At 36.1% G+C, this 20043-nt stretch overlaps 3 protein-coding genes across 4 annotated transcripts; 1 reads left to right on the top strand and 2 right to left on the bottom strand.

The window, feature by feature from the left end:
* Positions 1 to 3640: 3640 nt before the first annotated feature.
* On the bottom strand, positions 3641 to 5509 carry LOC140797235 (uncharacterized). 2 transcript variants are annotated; one of them, XM_073150522.1, is made up of 3 exons: positions 5342 to 5509; positions 4926 to 5170; positions 3641 to 4103 (listed from the first exon to the last, which is right to left on the bottom strand). In XM_073150522.1, exons 1-3 carry the CDS (start codon positions 5507 to 5509, stop codon positions 3770 to 3772), a joined length of 747 nt encoding a protein of 248 aa, XP_073006623.1. In that variant the 3' UTR covers positions 3641 to 3769. The 2 variants fall into 2 exon arrangements, with proteins under 2 accessions (XP_073006623.1, XP_073006624.1); XM_073150523.1 differs by having other exon boundaries at positions 3641 to 4085.
* Positions 5510 to 5624: 115 nt separating this feature from the next.
* On the top strand, positions 5625 to 13797 carry LOC140797232 (uncharacterized). Its single transcript, XM_073150519.1, has 14 exons — positions 5625 to 6721; positions 7080 to 7241; positions 7723 to 7788; positions 7930 to 8073; positions 8176 to 8289; positions 8370 to 8471; positions 8549 to 8734; positions 9200 to 9289; positions 9365 to 9499; positions 10207 to 10329; positions 11235 to 11320; positions 11621 to 12233; positions 12317 to 12394; positions 12512 to 13797. The coding sequence occupies exons 1-14, from the start codon at positions 6404 to 6406 to the stop codon at positions 13556 to 13558; spliced, it is 3264 nt and encodes a 1087-aa protein (XP_073006620.1). The 5' UTR covers positions 5625 to 6403; the 3' UTR covers positions 13559 to 13797.
* Positions 13798 to 15023: 1226 nt separating this feature from the next.
* Positions 15024 to 18144, bottom strand: LOC140797234 (NAC domain-containing protein 73-like). Its single transcript, XM_073150521.1, has 3 exons — positions 17456 to 18144; positions 17043 to 17241; positions 15024 to 15936 (listed from the first exon to the last, which is right to left on the bottom strand). Exons 1-3 carry the CDS (start codon positions 17603 to 17605, stop codon positions 15371 to 15373), a joined length of 915 nt encoding a protein of 304 aa, XP_073006622.1. The 5' UTR covers positions 17606 to 18144; the 3' UTR covers positions 15024 to 15370.
* Between the last annotated feature and the right edge of the window lie 1899 nt (positions 18145 to 20043).

The following is a 20043-nucleotide window of genomic DNA, read 5'->3' as shown; positions in this document are numbered from 1 at the left end:
TAAGCATAATCTATTCACTACCAACTAACTCAAAAAGAACTCCCGGATAAGCCGGAACGCCACACGATCCCACTTTACTTACCTTTTCATACCTTCTCGGTTTCTCCCCCTCGGATTAACAATGTCTAAGGTTTGCTTCAAATGCCTTTCTCTCTTTCTTTTTTCTTTTCTTTTTTTAAATAAAAAGGCTAATAAAATATAATTGTTTTTGTAAACAAAAATACGAAAATAAATAATCGCGATCATCACTCGGATACGAAGTGGGCCCCAGTAATTATAACCCAAAAGGGGGCCCGCTGATTTAGTTGGCATGTCAGGGTCCAGACTCGGGGACAAATAAATGGGGGTGTGACCCGCGGGTTGTAGGTCCAACTCGGCCGGGCCTGGGCCTGGGTCCGAGTCGTGACGGGTCACGTCGCCATGATGGACTCGTGTGGGCGCCGCCACGCGGACAGAAACCCATCGTCCCGACCGCATCCAAAAATCGAGTTTTTTTACCAAACTAACCCTCTTCCAAATTTTATTTACGGAAATAAAGGGCAACCCCAAACGTATCTTATAAGTAAATATTAAAATAAAAACGTTAAAAAGTTCTATAGAGAAACAGTATTCTATTTTTTTTTCCCAAAAAAAGGTTAAATAGTTAAGCAAAGCATCTTATTGTTGAAAGAAAGGTAAACTATTATATGTGTCTTATTAAGACGTAAACTAATCCATTTCAAAGTATAATTTTCAAATTAATAATTCATTCTTAGATATATAATATATCATTAAGAATATGAAATAAACATAATATAATAATTTGATAAAATCTTAATCAGACCTTAAATGAGATAGATATATATAAAAATACAAAGAAAAATTTTAACTTTAAATTTTATTCAATTTTTTTACAGATAAAAATATCTAACATTTTTTAGAGATTTTTTTTCAGTGTTTCCAACTAAATTTCTCAGCGTTTTATTTTAATAAATAAAATTTAGGAGAGGGGGCTTACTTTTAGTATTATATATATATATATATATATATATATATTTTAAAAAATTCCGGAAGCTTTGCAACTTTGCATTGCACCACCTTTACTTATTTATTTTTAAAATTTTCTTTTTGGCTGTCGGCTTTGTTGGGTTTGTGCTTAGTGGCGGCATGGATTCCTTTTATGGGTCCACTGTACAAACACTTCGATTTGTAGCCCTACCTTAACATAGGCATGGAATTAGGTGCGTTTGTCTTGTTAAATTAGAGATAATTATATTTAAATTCATAAGCTCTCTCTCTCTCTCTCACTCTAATTTCTAGGTCATTGTATTTATTTTTTAGGACACATTGGCCTCCTTACTTATTGAAAAAATAATAATATGTGAATGTTGCGTAATCAATTTTAGATTTTATAGTGAATATTTTACTTTTATTTTTGAGAGTTAATATATTTTGTTGATCGGTAGTTGGCTTATGAACTTCATTTTGTATTAACTGTATTTAATTGGATTATAATTCTTGGATTTTTTGGGTCTAAAATTGGCATAACTCGGTTTTTTTTAAAATATAGAGCACAAATTTGAATAAAAAATAACTAAACTACTGATTTCTTTTTGTACCATTATTAGGTCACAGTGAACTTTCACTTCCAATTAATATTTATTTAATGAAAGTAAGACAATTTAAGTCATTTTAATGTTATTTGTAGTTAAAATTCTAGGGGAGGAGTGCGTAATGATAGATAATAAAATTTAAGAAACAAATAATATAGATAGCATTGGTGTCTCTTTTTTTTTTAGAAACTTTTATTTTGAGTTTTATCTATCTTTACAGTAAAAAAAAATAGGAGGTTAAAATTGTATGTAATGGGTCAAAGCTGATTCATACAATCGTCTAATCTAATAAATGAGAACAGTCTATCTTAGCATTCAGCCTAAATACCCTACAGACCATTAAACCTTCTCATTTGAGCCTTAAATACAAACATGCATGTTTAAATTCCTCAGCCCAGGAATCTATTGATAACTCACTAATTTCTTTAATAGACTTTAGAACTTCTGCTTTGGTACTACGTTAATGAAATTGATTGGTTTACAACTACTTTAAAAACTTAGGTTGGCAGAGGCAGTGTAGTGTTTATATTTCGTATTTTAATCCCCATTACCATGTTATGGAACCAAACCTAACTCCGTATCACACTCATCCATTTGAAGCATAAATCCTCTCACGACTCACATCATCACCAAATGCGTTGTACCGATTTGATTGGTAAATATGGGGCCCAAAATTGATTAAGAAAGTACAAACTTTAGAGATGGGGGGTGACGTGGGAGTAATTTAGTGTATCATCTAATAGGAGCATGTGGCACTTAAACCCCCCCCCCCCCCGGCATTTACTACTAGTTAGTACTCCCCACTTGGGAGTGAAAACTTAGCAATATATATATATATATATTTATATTTATATTGGGGGCCACGATTTCCTAGGAGAAAACTTACTGCTAAAGTAAGTAATCATACAGCTTTATTACTTTGATCAGATGATATCATGATGGGAGTTGTTGTTTGAAAGTAAAAGTTACCAGATATTCCGTAACCGTGTTTGCCTAAAAGCTAGTAACCTAGGAGTGCTGCTGCTTCCTCACTGGGAATTTTGCATATTGCATCCTATGGTTAAGTGATTTTATAGTTTGGGTTTGGGTGAGTGGATAAACGAACATCAATTGTCTGCAGGCACGAAATAGCACTAATTAAGCAAAGTAGGATCGAGATATACGAGAAGACAATATAAAGTCATTATCTGAGTAGAATCAGATCGGACATTGACCTTGATTATTTGGTTCAACCTATGTTCACCTGATCAGATTGCTAGTATTTTTTAAAAATAGTATAATTACATGTATATCATTCAAAAGAAATATTATTTATATATATATTCTTATGATTTATTTATTATAAAAGATAAAAATACTATAAACTAAGAGAAATGTTTTAAAATTAGAATGAGAATATTTTTGTCTTTTTATATTTCAAGTGTTTAAATTTTAATGATAGTTTATTCAAAGTAGTATTCATGTTAAAAAAAATTAAAAGATACATGCAAAAAATTTATATTTTGAGAGATGTATTTGTAAATATAAACTTTAGATAAATATATAAATAAATAAGAAATTTTTCGAGGGTATATGTGCAAATAAAACTAATTTTAAAATAGCATATATGTTATAAAGTAAATTTTTTTTAAAATGTTAGGACTAATATACCATTAGGATATAAAATATAATAATTAAATATTAAGAATAATTATGTAAAAATAGTTGATTCGATTATTTTGTCAAAAATTAGCTAGGTTGTATGGTTCATCGGTTCAACTACCGGGTCAGTCAATTTTTACCGGGTCAGTCAATTTTTACCGAATCGATTGCCTATATGGTATAATAATAAAATTGAATTGATTTGGTGGTTGATTTACTGGTCCGATACAGATAACTATGCTAACAAGATCACTAGCAATGATATATAGATACCTAAGCTCTAAAACACACCTTGATATAAGGAAGGGACAAAAGCAAAAAACATTCTAGGAGGAGAATCAATCACAACTTTAACCACCTGAGAGAATCGCTAGAAGCGATTGATAGACTTATTGGAGAGCTAGGACTTGCAACAAAGCTTATGTGATGCTTACTTAATTAAATTGGCAAACACTTTCAAATAGCAATAAAAAGAACACCAAACGGTGCACTCCCAGGTCGTGGAGGAGTAAGTACGTACAGAGATCTCAGCTTAATTAGTAGGAAGTGGGAGAGTAGACTGGGTTATAAAGAGTTTGGCCTGGAGGCCTTGGAACTCTTTTGACCATCCCTCTGGTGTTTGAGGTAAACTGGAACTGGTGCAGTGGAGTTGCATTGCTATCAAGCGAGTGCAGTATGACCACCATGAAGATTGAGCAGGAGAACATCGGGATTGGCCCAAAGATCCATAGCAGCAAGGTCGTTGCAAAGTAGAGAGCTCTAAGGCCCATCGCCCAAAAGTTTCCACCTCTTATCACTGAAGTCTGGACATAGCTCACAGGGATGTCCGAGTCCAGGGTGCTCATTAGGAAGCTGGCATGGACGAAGTACCTGTTAATATGTATATATATATATATTTCACCCTTTTAATCCAAACTTTCACAAGGGAAAATAAAAAATAAAAAAGAGAAATTTCTTTCAAAGAACATAAGAGGCAATTTGCATGAAAATTTTATTTAGTTAGTATTGTCAGTTTTGAGCTCCTCAATTTTTAGATTACACGTTATAACCTATTTTACCCATTTAGTTATAGTAAAATAAAAAAAAGATTGCTATATTCTAAAATGATTAGTAGAGACTATGCAAAAAAACATATTTTTAATTTTACCAAGTTACGCATCCAAATTTAATAAAAAAATATAAATATTACTTACATAAGTTATACACAAAGAGTATGCAAAATATACAATTTTATTTTATGATAGCACATATCTAAATATAAGTTTTCAATAATTGCTAAACGAGTAAAAGAGCTAAAATTTGCTATTATAAAATTAAGAAGTTTAAAACAGTCGATATTATCACAAGTAAGCTTTTTATTTATTTAATATCATTCCAATGCTTTTATTTATTAGTCAGCTTAATTGTTTTTTTTTCATAATAAATAAGTTAAACTAAGTTGACTAACTATATATATATAATATACATAATGACCATAAATATTACTATAGCCTAGAGGTTGAATTTTACTAACTTTTGACAAAAGTTATGGGTTTGATTGCCCCAGCGAGATTTTTATCCATCAGAACGTTATGTTTCTATGATTACGACTCATTTTTTAGATTGTAGGCGATGATTAGCCTAGTTGTCTCCGAGAGCAACTTCTAGATTCTTATCTAAATAGTGGTGTAATTACAGTATAATTTATTATACCTGGCGGAGTGGATGAAGCAGGTGAATGCGGCGAGGAAGCAGATGAGAAGAGCGACGTACTTGACGGAGGAGGTGGTCGGACTGGTGTCGCCGTAGATAACCTCGGTCATGAACACTTTGGAGGTGCTTCCCACCCACGTCCCAATTAGGGAGCTCAGTGCGATGGAGAGCGAGGCCAAGTTGCTTGATGCTGAGATGCTACTTGAGATTACCTGCAGTGCTATCCCCGTTTCCTCTGGAGTTCCCTATTTTTCATTACATCATAGTGTGTGTTTGAATCATAGTATCAATCATCAAAACATAAGGTACGTAACCAAACTTTAAACACTCGGTTGTTATGATTTTTTTTTTTATTTAAAGAAAAAATGAGAATAGCAAAGAGCCATGAGAATATGTATACTGAAAAAAATACTAACCTTCAACATCCTCTCCACCCATGCTCGCTTGTTATGATTCTCGTAGCCGATCACAGTGGTCTGTGGGTGCCTCAAGATCCGATAGAGGAGGAAGAGATGGTATCCAAACAATATCACCAATCCACACGGGACCAACACCAAATCTATGGACTCTCTATCTAACAGCATCTCTATTCTTCTTTTTCTCCTCCTCCTCCTCCTCCTTCCCCTCTCTTCACATTTTGGCCATGGATGCTTATATTGCACTTCTGAAGCTTTATCTCATAATATCATCACGAGCTCGTTTCATTTACTTAAGCTTGTTGCTAAGCGAAAGCGACTTTGAGCTCTACTTGCTTGTTTTATTGTTATAAGATTAGAGTTGCTTATGCCTTTAATTAGGGGAAAGGCATGAAGAAGAGAAGGGCAAGCAAGTTGGAGTTTTACTCCATTGGAATAGATATCGTTTGCTTGCACTCAACTGCATATATCTCGTATATCCTGAGATATGGATTTAAGAATCAAAGCATTTCCTTGTACTCCTTTTATGTTTTAGTTGCTTTTATATCTTGCATATCGTAAAATATAATTGGAAAATATTAAGAAACTCAATATGTTTAGGAAGCTGAGATGGTCCGAATGAACTCGTAGATGGGCCACAATTGGGTTGGGCCTGGTTCATCTGCAGTAACGTTTTGTAAATAGAACCCAGTATTTTTGGTCTTATTATCTTTTTTTGGAAGAAGGAAAATTAAAGGACAGAGGTCAGGGTCTAAGATATAATAAACGTATAATTGATGGTTTTATTTGTAAATGTGCCCAAAATTTGTACACTTAATGAGGACAATTACTCGAGAAAATTGTGCGCGTTAAAATAACGCGACAGCGTCCAATGCGGCGGCATTACCGACTCGATCGAGCTCGTTATTCATTTCCCTCTTCCCATTTAAAAACCTCACCTTTCCACCACGCTCTCTTTTCCTCTTTCCCTTGCCAAAAGAGTACTAATAACAACGCGAAGAAGACGATCCACCTAGAGCGAGATCTCGAAGTAGGTGAGAACTTGCGAGAAGCGGAGAAGAGATGATGCATATGCTCGGATTCCGAGGCGGCGGCGGCGGCGGAGGAGGGTCGTCGTCGTCGACCTCCTCCCCTTCTCTGAGACCGGAACTTCAAAACCCTAGCCATGGACTCCCCAATTCGTCCTCCTCCGCGAGCAATGGCCAGGGCCCCACCTCCCTCGGCCCCGCGAGGCCGCTACGCCTCGTCTACTGCGATGAGAATGGCGTGTTCAAGATGGACCCGGAGGCCGTCGCGGCGCTCCATCTCGTCAAAGGACCCATCGGTGTCGTCTCCGTCTGTGGTCGCGCTCGTCAGGGAAAGAGCTTTATCTTGAATCAGGTAAATTTTTCCTAGCCAATTTGATGTATTTTTTTTATAGTAATTTGGTTGATGCCACTTTTCTAGGGTTTATGCTGCTCTTTAGTTTCATGTAAAATTTTTAAGATTAGGATGGCAAATCCGACTCGATTACCATGGGTATCTGCTCATTTTAGGTCAAACAATTTTTTTTTTCTTCATATTTCAGGTATCCTGGACTAGTAATAATATATACCTCGGCCACGTCTGTTAAATGTGGGCATTAGTTTGTTTGCTGATGATAATGCTTTTACATTTTATATTATTGGGCTACTACAACTGAGAATTATCCTTTTTTGAGCAAATATTTTCATTAACTTGTTATGTGTCGGAATTATAGCTTATAGGAAGAACCAATGGTTTCCAAGTAGCCCCTACTCATCGACCTTGCACCAAGGGGCTTTGGATGTGGAGTGCACCATTAAAGAGAACTGCTCTTGATGGAACTGAGTACAATCTTTTATTGCTGGATACTGAAGGGATTGATGCATATGATCAAACGGTTAGCTTTCTTCCTTCATTCTGTGTCAAACACTTATATTCTATTGGTTCTGTGATTTTTGTTTATGTATTTGGGCACTGCATGCACCAAATTCTCACTTAAAATGTCTGTCATTTTAATTGTGAATTATGTATATAAGGTGGATGTGTAGCTATATTCTTTTTCTAGAGGGAGGTACTGGTCTATATGACACTAGAAGGATTGTGTGTTTTCAACAATGCCATTCTAAGTCTGAGGAGCTTGAAAATATTCTATTATTTCAATATTTTTTCTTGGAGTTCTAGTCTTCTAGTACTACACTGGGAAGTTCTCGCTTTCCTATTTCATGACTTCTTTTATCTGGCATTGTATGTATGCTTGACACCATACAATGCTAGTGTTTCTTGGTTTGTTTTACATTACCTAGTAGTTTCTGACTTTATGTTGTATCGATTTGCTGTATGAGTAATGTAAATTTCCATTTCATCTCTCTCTTTGGCAGGGGACGTACAGTACTCAAATATTTTCTTTGGCTGTTCTATTGTCGAGCATGTTTATTTACAACCAGGTATGCATGCTCTGAACTGAGATGTTTAATCGAAGTATGGAACTGAATGATTCTCTTCTGTTAGCTTGACGCATATATTCATTTATCTGCATACTTAGAGGACGGAAGCATTAACTATTTATGTTCATTTATTTTTTGCAGATGGGTGGAATTGATGAAGCTGCACTTGACCGTCTATCTCTCGTCACGGAAATGACAAAACATATTCGTGTTAGGGCCTCTGGTGGAAGGTCTACATCATCCGAGCTTGGGCAATTTTCTCCGGTCTTTGTGTGGTTATTGAGGGTAGGTGTAATCTTGTACTTTTTGCAGATCTCTGTGTTGTTGCTGTTTATAATTGGAAATTTGTGCCCCACTGATTTTTGTTACTATATTTTTATGTTTTAGGACTTCTATCTGGACTTAACAGAAGAAAATCAGAAAATTACCCCACGTGATTACCTTGAACTAGCCTTAAGACCTATGTTTGGTGGAGGAAAAGACATATCTGGCAAGAATGAGGTACTAAATAAACTTTTATTGCATGACATGTAAGGTTGATTGATCAGTAATACTTACATGTATTTTATCTTTTTCTCTAGATCAGAGAGTCCATTCGTGCTCTTTTTCCAGATAGGGAATGCTTTACACTTGTGCGTCCTGTGAACAATGAAAATGATCTTCAACGCCTCGATCAAATTCCTGTAAGTGTACCTTTTAATGTTGCATTATCCCTACTTATTTCAATCCATTTGTAAGATTCCATTGCCATCTTTTGCAGATAGACAAGTTACGTCCAGAATTCAGATCTGGTTTAGATGCATTGACAAAGTTCGTATTTGAACGAACTAGACCTAAACAAGTTGGAGCAACCATTATGACAGGTTCAATCCTTGCTGGTATCACACAATCATTTCTGGACGCTATCAATAGTGGTGCTGTCCCTACAATTTCATCCTCATGGCAGGTTAGTTATCGTTTAAAACTTCCAAGTCATTTGGTGACTAAACCTTTAGCACATCTACCACTTTCGATTCATTCTTGGACCTGTTTGGGCTGTTGCTAGAGAAAAGATTACTCCAAACTCCTATGCTGTAGTTGATTGTTGTCAGTTCTCACTTAGTCTGCTGTTCTTTTTTTACGTATTTAATTATTTATGATACTGCGGGTTGTTAGATGTTCAGTTATAAGTGAACGAGAGTGGCTTTTATATTGGTTATGAAGCTCTTTGTTTAGGAATATAAAGAGAGAAAGTAGGTTGTTTGTTTGATTAATAATTGTTTCTGTTGAGTTGTGTACTTCCACTATAGTACTTGTATCCCTTGCTGAAGTGAAACATGGACGTTACTACTTACTAGTGCTTCAGCTGGTTTAGTAGTTATTCAATCCTATCTTCTTGATGTTGGAATAGTGATGTTAGCTAACTTTGCAGAATGTTGAAGAGGCAGAATGTCGCAAGGCATATGATTCTGCAGTTGAAATTTATATGTCTTCTTTTGACCGTACAAGACCAGTAGAAGAGGTTGGTTGCTATGTCTGATGCTATTTCGACTGCCCCTACTTGGAAATTTGCTATTCCCTCATGCTTATTTTTTAGGCTGCTCTGAGAGAAGCACATGAAGATGCTGTTGGAAAAGCTCTTAGAGTTTTTGCTGATTGTGCTGTGGGAGCTGGATCAACACGTTTGAATTATGAAAAGCTTCTACATAGCTCTTTCAGAAAGGCCTTTGAGGTTATTGCCAACTCTTAATCCAAATATTTTCGTGTTTATGAAATGCAAAACAACTTCTTTTTTTCAATAGCAGATGGTTTTGAAACATTCTATTTATTGGTTTTTTGTCTCCCAAATTGTGTGCAAATACTATTAAATTTGTATAACTCTGAATTTTTTGAGAGAGGACCTAGGCAAACTTCCACTTAAGCTAGGGCTCATATTCCCTCTTAAGATAACATTAAACCTTTTCGACTTTTTCGTTACCTTTTGTTAGTGAATATTTTTGTAAGCTTGCTTTTTGTACCATAGCTATCGGATATCATGTTCTGGTTCTGTTCATACCCGTTACTTTGGATAAACCAATATTTTAGTATGTTACAAATCTATCTTGCTCATTTCAGCCTTGGGCAGTGAACTTGGGTGTTGATTTTGGACCGTTTTCTGTGGAAACCAATCCGTTTCTGCCAAAGCTTGAAAAATTAAGCACAAAAAAGGAACTTTGTGGTCAATTTGGAAGCTCTATATTTCGTAAATAAAACCCTTAGATGATATTGGTTCTTATGGATGCCCAGTGAAAACTTGTGCACTGTGAGATTCCGTGTGTGAAGAAATTATTTCCATTTGCCAAACTTATAGTTAGCATTCAATTAATTGGACTTGTTTCTTGGTTACTTATTTGGAGATACAACGTAGGTGACTGATTTTGTTTACTGCATGCTGTGCAGGACTACAAGAAAAATGCTTTCCTAGAGGCAGATTTGCATTGTTCGAACACTTTACAGGCCATGGATGCAAAGTTGCGAGCAGCTTGTCATGTTCCTGATGTGAAATTGGATGATGTGATTCGTGTAAGTGTTCTAATATATGCCATTATCATCATGCACTGGAATTTCACTTCATATATGCCTAGTCAGGCTCAGGCTGCTTAGAGGGTAACCTGGTGTGAATGTGGTTCCTTGTCCAACAAGAATCAGTTGCATCAGAATAGGTCCAAGGCATAGTTCTACTACGTAGTGAGTACACGGGAGAACTGCCCGTCGTGGCATACTATAGCTACCTATAAGTGGATTAAGAATAGAATGCAGATTATTAGATATGTAAACACTGAATCTTTTATATAGATCTATGTGGCTTTTATTTTGAACTATTCATTTTTTTTATAACTATAGCAGTCGTTTTTTTTTTGTTTACATTAGTTTACTTTAATATACGGCGTGATCTTTTTTATTTTTTAATGTCCTACAACAAACTTAAGTAGGTCTTCAAAGTGTTTTGCAACTTTCTTCTTCTTTGTGATTATTGATACATTTGGTATCCCATGTAAGTTGATGCAACTATCTCAGCTAATACATACATTTGTTGGTTCTGTATTTGGTGATTAATATGGTCTGATTCTCACGTTTTATTATTCAGTATCAGACAATGCTGATAAGTTAAAACAAGAAATTAAATATTAAAGAACTTTAGTGTTAAATTCTAAATGAGGAAAGTCTTGTATAGCCCCTTTGTTTCCTTTGTGGCAAGTATCAATCGTGCTAGTTCGTGTAGCATCTTATGTTATGGCATATCAAGCTTTTGATATGACTGTCTTGTATGGAATGGCATCTGGCACGCAATTGTTATTATTTTTTCTGACTTTAAACAGATCGAACTCTGAAGCTTTATACTCTTGTCAATGCTTTTATGCTTCTCCATCTCTTTTCTGAGTAACAGTATTATAGTAGATAAGTTGGTAGTTGTTGAATCTATGCAGCTTTTGGACAGTCTGCTCTCTGAATACGAGTCTTCTTCTCATGGTCCAGCAAAGTGGAAGAAGCTGTCTGTTTTCCTACAACAGTGGTTAGCTCCTCTTCCTGCTTTTGTTGAATTATACTGCAAGCTCTGTGGCCTTGTAGATGAAACTTTTAGATGCATTACTCATTTTGCAAATGAGCTTCTCCTTTCATACTATTGCAGCTTTGATTCCTTCCATTAATAATTGCATCAGGTTGGGTTAAGTTGGTCTGTAAGATTCATTTTTCTGACTTTAACATATGACAAACCTGATACCAATTCAATAGGTGCCATTGTTGTTCAAGTTCTGGACAATTTACTGTACATTTAATTGCCTTCTTTTTATTTTGTTTTTAAAACATACAGCTTAGGGGGACCTGTGCTGGACCTTTTCAAAAGGCAGTTGAATCATATTGAAACTGAAAGGAGTGCCCTGCGATTGAAATGCACCTCAAGCGATGATAAATTGACATTGCTTAAGAAGCAGCTTGAGGCAAATGAGAAGCACAGGACTGAATATTTGAAACGCTATGAGGAGGCTATCAGTGATAAACAAAAAATTTCTAATGATTATGCAGGTCATATTGCAGATCTGCAAAGCAAATGCAGCAAGTTAGATGAGCGGTGCGCAAGTTTATCAAATGCTCTCGATCTTGCTAAACGTGAATCTGCCCAATGGAAGAATAAATATGATCAAAGTAGTTCTGAGCAGAAGGCTGAGGAGGAGAAGTTAAAATCTCAACTTGCTGCTCTAGAATCTAGGATAAATGTCAGTGAAGGAAGATTAGCTGCTGTTCGTGAACAGGCGGAATCTGCTCAGGAGGAGGCATCAGAGTGGAAGCGGAAATATGAAGTAGCTGTTGGAGAAGCTAAAACAGCTCTGCAGAGAGCAGCAGTAGCACAGGAACGCACAAATAAGAAGGTGCAAGAAAGGGAAGATGCTCTAAGGGCAGAGTTGGCTCACCAGCTAGCGGAGAAGGTATATAACTTATCTGATCTTATTTGTTTCTGCATAACTTATTATCTCATGTTAACCTGATGACTGTTGATTATATTCAATAGGAAGAAGAAATAATGAATTTGACTGCAAAAATCAATCAATCTGAGAAGCATGTTGCAAGCTTGATCTCGCGATTGGAGGTAGATGCTAGATGTTAACTTTCCATTTTCTTTATGTTATCGTATTAATTTACTCTTTTTGACAAGCAGTACCAAGTTTTTCATGCTTATATAATGATAGAGGTAATTTGTATTCAGGCTTCTGAGTCAAAGTGGAAGAACCATGAGTCAGATTCTCTTACTTTGAAGGAAGAGATTAAAATGTTGAGTGAGAACTTAGATGCTATAAAAGTTGAAGCTCATTCACATGAGAAACAACTAAGAATTCTGGAGCAAGAAAAGAACCATCTGCAAGAGAAGTACGTTTCTGAGTGCAAAAAGTTTGATGAAATAGACAATAGGTGCAAGGATGCTGAAAGGGACGCTAAAAGAGCTACTGAGTTGGCTGACGCTGCTCGTGCAGAAGCTGTTGCTGCACAAAAGGAGAAGGGTGAAGTTCAGCGGTTGGCGATGGAGAGATTGGCATTGATTGAGAGAACTGAAAGGCAACTTGAAAGCCTGGAGAGGGAAAGGGCCAGGCTGATGTGTGAAATTGAGCAGCTTCGTCAATCTGAGATGGATGCAATTTCCAAGGTTGCATTACTTGAGAGAAGTGTCGATGAGCGTGAAAGAGAAATTGAGGAGATGTTGGGTCGAAACAATGAGCAGAGGTCTACCACAGTCCAAGTTCTTGAAAATCTATTGTCAACTGAACGTGCAGCTCTTGCAGAGGCTAGCAGAAGGGCAGAGACCTTGTCATTGCAGCTGCAAGCAACTCAAGGGAAACTCGATGCCCTCCAGCAGCAACTTACGTCTGTCCAGCTTAATGAGTCTGCACTTGATAGCAAGCTAAGGACCGCACATGGGAGGCACACGAGGATGGATGAATGCATGGGCACAGAATCAGTACATGATATGGACATTGATGAAGATATTGGAAGGAGAAGAAAGAGATCCAAAAGTACAACTAGCCCCTTCAAGTACACTCACATGGAGGATGGTGGCTCAGTTTTTAAAGGGGAGGAGAAAAACACTGAGCGCCAGGAGATTCAAGAGACTGGAACTGAAGACTATACTAAGTTCACTATCTTGAAACTGAAACAGGAACTCACGAAGAATGGATTTGGTGCGCAATTGCTACAGTTAAAGAATCCTAACAAGAAGGAAATTCTTGCCTTGTATGAAAAGCATGTCATCAGCAAGTAACTCTTACAACGACATGGATATGGATACGTGCTTATTTTGAATCCATCATTAAATGTACGTGGCAGGATTTGCGGGAGGTTATGTGAGTTTGTTTTTATGTTTTGAAGTTTTCAGTCTTTTTGGTAATTCTGGTTTGTTTCGATTGTGGTTTTTCACTCGTAACATCAAATTTATGTAATTAATTTTTGCTGTACAAGAATGATTTGGTCCTTTATTACTCTCTGTCTTGGTGTTAGGCATGCATCTGTGAACAATGAACAAGAACAATGACCTACAATAATCTTCAAAATTATAGTGAATGTGAGTAAGAATAACAAATGGAAGACAGAATTTGAGAAAAGTTTCCGGCAACCTGCTTAAGCTTTGAAATACGAAAGATAAAGTTCCGTAACTTAGGGTATGGTGTGTTTCTTAGTTAGGGAATAAAGTTCAATAATATGACTGATTCTAGTTAAAAGTAGAGGAGTTTGTAAAGGTGGTTATTTTTTCCCTCACTTTTTAGCTAGCAATCATAGTCTCTTTGGAGCAATGCTCTGGTTTTAAATAGTATCAGCTTCCTGAAGCAACGTTGCTTAATTGGCAATTTCATTGGCTAGAAGTGACATAATATAATCTTCTTTAATCTGTTCATAAAAGCTATGGATAATCACACCTCGATCTGTTAAACTAATTGTCTATTGGCATTTTTAAATAGAAAAATCTTCCCGGGTTTATATCTCTCATTAGGCTGGCAACTTTGGGACAAGTAATTGGGGGAGTTTGGTTGTGCAATAACGTTTCCAAACAAGTTTTATTATGCTCATTTTTTAAACTTGGTTTATAAATTAGTGATATAATAATTACACTAGAAATGATATAAAAATAATAAATTTATATTTTAGCAATAGACTCAAATATATTACATAATTAGTGGATGAGGAGCGAGGAGAAGACAGAGGGAAATAAAATGATATTTTTTAAGAGCAAAATAATAATTAAAAGTTATTGATAAATATAAAATAAAAGAGAAGATGATAAGAAGTAGATATTAGTAAATCATTATTGAGATAAACTATTATTTGGATAGTATAATAAGTATAAACCTCATTATATTAGAATACATTTATACTTATTCCACAGTCATACGGAGCTAAATGACCATTTTATTTTTAATATCTTTCTCTTTCTTTCCTCTAAATAAAAGTAACATTTTCTCACATCAGTGTCTAATTAAATTAAAATTGGCTCTTAATAAAATCAAACAAAAAAATTACGAGTTCCACATGAAAATGGCCAATAATTCAAGGGGCGGCTGTAATTATTTTTAAAAAATGTACCAACCTTTTTGCTATTCACCTTGTCCTATTTCAGTAGCTAAGTTACTTGTCATTATGAATGAACATGCCTGCTCTCCAACTCAAATTTACAATCAGTTAAGAAGCTAAAAAAAATAATCAAATCATATCTATGATTGAAAAAAATTGGATTTGTAGATAATTTAACCATGCATCTTATAACTTCACTTAAGGGATCTCACGAGTTTTAGTAAACAATATCCTTACAACAATCTCAGGCCAGAGCAGATAGCTTAATTTATTGCCGATTCATATGCGACATTACTCGCTAAATCATGCAATCTCTCTAGCTAATTATCTTGAGTCATGACTCATGATTATTGACACGAGTAAATTGTTTCTCCTATCAACGTAGACCAACGAGCATGCATGCATGCATGCAACCTTTGGCATCTCTATGTCTTTATCTCTTTGTCTTCTTACTCTCTATGCATGTCATGCCATACAAATTAAGTACGTCGATCGAGTAGTAATGTACTCAAGGAAGAAAGGTAGTCCCTCTTGCATGTACTGCAAAATTAGGTATCATATGAGGTGAGGTTGTTCCTCTATGATTACTACCTTGGTCGTATGATATCAGTGATGGATTGTAGAACCCCACAATGTTTGCCTCTCTGAGAATAACATTGCTGCTATCACTCTCGTGATCATTTAGATCACTGCAGTTAGATTTCGTCGAAACTGTTATGATCTCCTTCTCCGCCGCAGCCCCACACTGCCTTGGTTGTGTCTGGTAGAAGACCTTGGACACGACTAGCTCACCGTCCTTCTCTTCTTCGTCACAGCCTAAGTGATACTGGTGCATCACCCAGTTCGTCTTCTCCGGCTTCCGCTGCTTGCCGTAGTTGGTGTAGAGGACTAGGATCTTCTTGTATCCCTTGAGCTTACCGTTGACAAGAACCGCCCTCGTCTTCCCGGTTTTGTGCCACCGCGTCTCGCCGCCGTGCGCTTCTGTGTGTACTTTCCTCCGCTTCCTCGTCCCCGTTGTGTATGCCTTGGAAGGGCGATGGAAGAAGTGCCGAATTACTCCATCCTTGCCGACTCCTATATATGCATTTAGAAGTATATCATGCAATGTTGTGTGTGTGTGTGTGTGTGTGTGTGTGTGTATACACACACTTAGAAGTACATGGACGTTGTGTGAACAATTTGATCATAGAGACATATATATAAATATTATGCATCAGTACGTTGTTTTCTTAAGAGATGTCGTAAGATATTCAAAATTTTAAAGCGTCTAGAGGTGTTATGAAAAGATCACCCAATTGCAACTCAGTTTTAATACGCTCCAACATAACTAATGTTGTCTAATATCAATGTGCTAGGAGGCATGTTGTTGCTTGCTTCTGATCATGTAAATAATCGTTGAACAAGAAGTACACACACATATATTACTTTTCCTGGATCGATGTTCTCAAGTTATTGTTGCGAGTCCAATTTAGGCAAAGTATTAATTGCCAACATTGTTGATCACTAAAGCAGTTAAGCTTTAGAAAAGAGAGCCAAAAGGAAAAGAAAAGAAAGAAAGAACAAGCAATCCTATTGTTTTATAGGCGATAAATTCTGAAAAACATACTGACAATATGAATATTTCTGAGGTATCTTAGCATATGATCACTTTGAAGTGGAGTTCATATACAAGTTGTAATTAGAAGAGTGAAATAGGTAAATGTTAGAACATTTAACATCAGCAGACATCGATACATTTTACTCGACGACCAATCACTTGTCATGCAATAGGAATTGAGATCTAATCAATGCTTTTAGTTTGGATATGCATGCCACCTTTTTCACACACACACACAATATTTTTCCACAAAACTTGTAGGTATATATTTGCACGCAATCATGAGTGTACTCTTGACCTACAACACTTACAAATATTATGGTTTAGTATTTGAGATGGAAGTTTACCAATTACAACTTGTAAAAATTAATTTTGGCCGCCCATATTAACAGATGGTCTTATGTACACACACACACACACACACACACACACACACACACACACACACACACACACACACACACACACACACACACACACACACACACACGCACGCACGCACGCACATATATATTACGAAGGGATTGAAAGGTCATACATCTAACAAAAGGGAAAAAAAAAGAAAGTAGAAATATTTCATTACCAGGTAATCTCTCAGGGTGAGTGTAGCATATACCATTCTCTCCTTCAATAGTAGGAATAAACTCATCAATCAGAGGGTGAAGCTTTCGCGTATCTGGCCTTGCCTTACCTTCCAAGTGCTCGAGAAGTTCTTGGTCCGATGGATCAAACTTAACTCCAGCCGGTAATCCCGGCAAATCTTGGATGCCAGAAGAAGTAGCCTGAAATCATACATTACATTGGTTAACAACTTAGAATTTCAGCGTAATATCTTAATCGATCGTCAAATGGTTAAAAGAGGCTCATGATGTATAAATTTCTTCCAAGTTTAAATTCTAGAGCTGCACCGGTTTAGTTGAAACACGTACTATTAAGTTTTCACTTGTCTTATCAAAAAACTATTATCGTAGAGCAATAAAGGTTATAATATATCACCTGCTCTTCCCATTGGATCGGATGACCACACGATGGGCAATTCTTGATGTAGTTAACATGCAACTTCTTGCAGATGACGGCGGTGGTCGACGAAGCTGAGTGGTTGTCGACGGTGCGATCAACGTCGTCGCAGCTACTGCACCATGTCATCTTTCTACCTTACGTCTCATGTATCCCCACCATTTACTTTTAGAGAAAGAAACTCTCTCTCTCTCTAATCTCGCTGTTCATTCCTCTTGTCTAAATCTAGCAAAAGAGAGAGCAATGAGAGAGCCAAGAGGGGGGGCGGGGGAGAGAGAGAGAGGCAAGTTGGAACAAAGAATGGAGAGGACAAAGAAAAAGAGAGTGTGGTAAAGGAAAAGGAGAAAGAAGCTTGTCTATATTAAATCTATCAAGTTATGTTCCTCTGTCTCTCTCTCCCCCCCTCTCCCTCTGAGAGATCCCCTTGAGCTTTGGGAAAGAATAGAATTCTCCACAACTTTTGATCATCATTCCCCAACGTGAGAGATGGGAGGAAAAGAGCAGAGAAGAGAACCTCCCAAATGTCTCCTACTTCCTTAAGATAACCAAAGAAAACAAAGGGGAAAAAAAAAGAGGAAAAGACAAGACAAGTTCATATATCTTCGCAAATAGTACTTGGTTGCTTACCCCTCAAGATTGGCCATGCTTTCTATACGCATATTAATTATGAAACAATGGACCATGATGAGAAAAATTAGTGGCAAAATTAGAAAGATTAATTACTAGTAAAAGAACTATAAAAATGAATAAAAGCAACTGGGTTGAGTAGGGATGGGGCAACCTGATTCGTATCAGACGTTTCACCATCCTGAGAGTGATGTATATCTAATATGTGAGAGGAGATCGAGAGAGACTTTTAGCTACAAGGTCACCCTAGAGTGAATCGGAAGACATACCCTACAAGAGATTTAAGCCTACCACTTTGCCTAGATCCATTTTATCCAATATTTTCTAGCTATTTGACTATTTTGTAGACGTTGAGATTAATATTTATCCAATATTATATATGCATGATTCAAATCTATTTTAGCATGTTTCTTAAAGGGTTAAGCAATTTTTTTTAATCTAAACTTATAATTAGCGTGTATATGTTATATTATACTATATGCGCATCAGAGTTATTAGAATTTATGCGACCAAGGTCATGTGATCATGTGAATCCTTTTTCTGATCATCTTGGGTGTCAAAGAGGCCCATCTTCCAATTTAAGAGATCTCTCCTTAATACTCAATTATTAGTCAGTAATGAGAATTTAATGGAGTGTTATGGCTTCCCAAGAAGCCAATATTCCCACAAGACATGGCTTGTAATGTCCAAAGGAGGATTAGCTGTTGGACTTTGTTGGATTGGACTGATCCATTCGGGCTCGATGTCCGCCAGCTGGATGGCCGAGAACAGGTGTCAGGTTGGAGGAAGGATTGTAAGTTTGATGGGTGTAGTGTATTTTGCAGGAATTGGTTAGGGCAACTGTTAGTTTATTGAGACAAGATAGCTCTTACGCTAGAGGAAAGGGATGCCTAAATGTGGGGGACCGCAACCAAATTTGTGTCTGAATTCAAAATGAGGAGATCTACTCCTACCACGTTGCGGTATGTATTGTTGCCACGTGTCGACACGTGCAAGTGTAGACATACGTTTGTTTACATACATGATACATAGGTTAAAGATTTAGAAATAAATGATTATATATAGGTCTTCTGAACTGTTGCCAATTTTCAAATAGCTCCCTAACTTTTAACTGTAGAGATATTTTGAAATGTCACATTTTACGCTCTATATTTTTATTATTTATAAATTAAATTTTATAATTTAATGAATATATGTAAAAAAATATTATGTTGTTAAATCTGTTAACTAAATTTAATTAAACATCTGAATTAGTTTAACTATACTAAAAGGATTACGAAAATATCCTCAACTAAATTATACTTACTCAATCTATATTAATTCAATTTGCCCCAAATAAACCCAACTCACTTAAACCTAACCTATATGAAGGGCATTTTAGTTATTTAGAAATAAACAATCTCTAATTAATGAAATATTCTCAAGTTGTTAGTTCAAATCTAATATAATATATTTTTACACATATTCGCTAAATTATATAGCTCAATTTATAAATGATAAAAAATATAGGATGTAAATAATAATTTTATTAAAAGGCATGATAACCCTTTAAAAATTATTTTACTCTTATTTAAGAAGCAAGAAAAAAAAATATTTTCATAAACACTGTCAGGGGGTGACAAATATGTAAAGGAAAATAGGGGACCAAGATATAAATGTGAAAATAGTCAATAGTTTTGAGGGTCTTAATATAATTATCTCTTTTAGAATCAACATCCTAAAAAAAATAGAAAAAAAGAAAGAAAAAGAAATTCAAGCCAAATCCATGGTCTTTAATACTTTTTATTAATGCTAATCAGATATCGCCAGGAGAAACCTCCACCCAAATTGCAAGGCTCGATTAGCACGAGCTAGAGACAAAAGCCCAACATAGCTTGTACTTCTATGAAATTGCTTTGGTTGTCACGATGGAGATTGAAAGCCACTTCATCAGCAACGTA

This window comes from Typha latifolia, chromosome 11 (assembly GCF_019914945.1).
Source record: "Typha latifolia isolate L0001 chromosome 11, TyphaL0001v2, whole genome shotgun sequence".
Lineage (NCBI taxonomy): Eukaryota > Viridiplantae > Streptophyta > Magnoliopsida > Poales > Typhaceae > Typha > Typha latifolia.
The sequence above is the reverse complement of the archived record's forward strand: the minus strand, read 5'-3'. Positions and strand labels throughout refer to the sequence as shown.

Excerpts from the sequence above, each read along its gene's own strand:
- LOC140797235 (XM_073150522.1), bottom strand. The coding sequence starts at position 5,509 with ATGCTGTTAGATAGAGAGTCCATAGATTTGGTGTTGGTCCCGTGTGGA. Across the intron at positions 5,171-5,341 it reads GGGTGGAGAGGATGTTGAAG|GGAACTCCAGAGGAAACGGG; the intron begins GTTAGTATTTTT and ends AATGAAAAATAG. Across the intron at positions 4,104-4,925 it reads TGCTTCATCCACTCCGCCAG|GTACTTCGTCCATGCCAGCT; the intron begins GTATAATAAATT and ends ACATATTAACAG.
- LOC140797232 (XM_073150519.1), top strand. The coding sequence starts at position 6,404 with ATGATGCATATGCTCGGATTCCGAGGCGGCGGCGGCGGCGGAGGAGGG. Across the intron at positions 8,074-8,175 it reads TCTTTGTGTGGTTATTGAGG|GACTTCTATCTGGACTTAAC; the intron begins GTAGGTGTAATC and ends TTTATGTTTTAG. Across the intron at positions 8,472-8,548 it reads AACGCCTCGATCAAATTCCT|ATAGACAAGTTACGTCCAGA; the intron begins GTAAGTGTACCT and ends CATCTTTTGCAG.
- LOC140797234 (XM_073150521.1), bottom strand. The coding sequence starts at position 17,605 with ATGACATGGTGCAGTAGCTGCGACGACGTTGATCGCACCGTCGACAAC. Across the intron at positions 17,242-17,455 it reads CGATCCAATGGGAAGAGCAG|GCTACTTCTTCTGGCATCCA; the intron begins GTGATATATTAT and ends GTATGATTTCAG. Across the intron at positions 15,937-17,042 it reads TCACCCTGAGAGATTACCTG|GAGTCGGCAAGGATGGAGTA; the intron begins GTAATGAAATAT and ends ATGCATATATAG.